This window comes from Octopus bimaculoides, chromosome 8 (assembly GCF_001194135.2).
Source record: "Octopus bimaculoides isolate UCB-OBI-ISO-001 chromosome 8, ASM119413v2, whole genome shotgun sequence".
NCBI lineage: Eukaryota > Metazoa > Mollusca > Cephalopoda > Octopoda > Octopodidae > Octopus > Octopus bimaculoides.
In genome coordinates, this window is record NC_068988.1 from 58,106,862 (window position 1) to 58,109,068 (window position 2,207).

Below are 2,207 nucleotides of genomic sequence, written 5' to 3' on the forward strand. Positions count from 1 at the left end.
CCTGTGTTAGTAATTAGAGTCGGGTTACTGTGTGCACACCGTGTTGCAATCTAATTGAGACGACACACTCAGGCAAGTTGCGACGTCGAGGCACAAGAAATGCCTTCCACTTCAAACAAACTCACTCTGAAACGTTGATCTGGGATCTTATAATTAGTGCGGGGACGGCGGTCGGTTGGTCGGTTGGGTGGGTGAGATGTCGGTGGAGGTTGGAGGGCAAGAGTGGGTTGGGGATGAGGGAATATATGTGTTGTATGTGTATATGTGTATGTGTATATGTCAATATAGGTATATGTCTGTGTGTGTGTGCATGTGCATGTGTGTGTATGTATGTATATATATATATATATATATATATATATATATATATATATATATATATATATATATATATATATATACACACACACTCACACATGTATGTGTTTATATATCTATATACACACTTACACATGTATATGTTTTTATATATATATATGCACACATTCATGCATGTATGTATATATATATATATATATATAGGTACATGAAGTACATGTGTGTTCGTATATGTGTATATATATTATGCTTGCATTATATACCTATACGTACATACACAAAATACATACATGGAAGAATACATGCACATACATGAACATGAATACATACACATACACAAATACTTATGTGTGTACATACATGAATACATGCATGCCTACATGCACACATGTATATTGCTATATTTGCTGAACACTTCATGCACTGAATACTGCAAGACTATTAACTGTGAGCATGTATGTTTTGTATGTGTGTGTGTGTGTGTGTGTGTGTGTGTGTGTGTGTGTGTGCATGTACGTGTGTTTTATCATTCTCATTCCATTTGCTTACAGGTCTGATGTATCTAAATTGCATTACTGCCATTGCCTTATTAAATTTACTTTTACATCATACCTACTACTACTACTACTACTACTACTACTACTACCACTACTACTACTACTACTACCCACCACTACCACCACCATCACCACCACCACCACCACCACTAGTTGTAGGTATATCATCATCTTATATCTCAATGGAGTATTACAGAGTATTATCTTATCTACGTTTGGTAAAGAGATGGATTTGCAGTTGATAGTCGATGTTGTTGTTGTTGTTGTTGTTTAATTGCTGCTCCGACTTGGTTCCAGTTGTGACCATCTTGTCATTTATTGAGACAAAGCATCCAGGACTGCGTTATCCAGTGTGAACCACATAAAGACTTCCTCGTTTGCTCAGAAACTCCTTTGACCCTAGGTCTGCTGTTTTAGGACTGACCAGGGACTAAACCCATTTAGAACTATCCTGGGGTTAAACAACAACAACCTTTGACCATAGGCACAGGTATAAAAGGGTAAGGAGTAAAAGCCCTCTTTGGTGAGGAATGACCATGGGATTGCACTGTGGAGGCCTGTGGTTAAGTGGCTTGGGTGTTAAACTCATGATTGTAAGGTTGTGGTTTCCAATCCTGGATCAAGCAATGTGTTGTGTTCTTTGAGAAAAACACTTCATTTCATGTTGCTCCAGTCTACCCAGCTGGTAAAATTGAGTAATTAATCCTTTGATGGACTGGTGTCCTGTCCAGGTGGGAAATTAATATGCCATGAAACTGGGAAATGGGTCCTTGTGAATCGTCATGACTTGAAAAGCTTACTTTAGCTACCTATGAGATTGCACCTATAAAGTTCCCCTTTGAGGCACCAGTCTGGCCAAGGTTGTTTATGGAAGACCAGCAGTCACTTGTGGATACCAGCCTCCCTTCTCCATGCTACTGATGTTATCCAAGGAAAAGGCAAAGGCTGATACAAGTTGGCATCAATAATGTCACGACTCATTTCTATAGATGAGGGAACTTGAGCAATGTGAAATAAAGTGCCTTGCTGAAGAATGCAACACAATGCCTGGAACCATGGGGTTCGTAAGCAAGCTACTTACCACACAGCCACTCCTACGCCACTCCTAATTGATTGCAAATTAATAAAAAAAATTATTTGAATGCATTATCATAAATTCTAATTTATCTTAATTTATTCTTTTCCAGAAAGAAGAGACTGGTGTGAAAACGACATACACCCAAAATCCGAGATCTATGCTGCAGTATCAATATGAAAGTGTTTTTTTTGTTGCTCGAAAACCAGCCTAAAAAAAAAACCCAACAAACAAACACAAAACACTCAATCTACAAC

General features: G+C 38.2%; 1 protein-coding gene across 3 annotated transcripts in view; it reads left to right on the top strand.

Annotated features, from left to right (window-relative positions):
* The window catches only part of LOC106876185 (carnosine N-methyltransferase-like), a 161,908-nt gene extending 159,714 nt beyond the window's left edge, over positions 1-2,194 (top strand). For all 3 annotated transcript variants that reach the window (XM_052970146.1, XM_052970144.1, XM_052970145.1), the window contains exon 8: positions 2,063-2,194. In XM_052970146.1, coding sequence (XP_052826106.1) covers positions 2,063-2,164 — 102 coding nt within the window. In that variant the 3' untranslated portion in view covers positions 2,165-2,194. The remainder of the gene's footprint in view (positions 1-2,062) is intronic.
* The last annotated feature ends 13 nt before the right edge of the window (positions 2,195-2,207 follow it).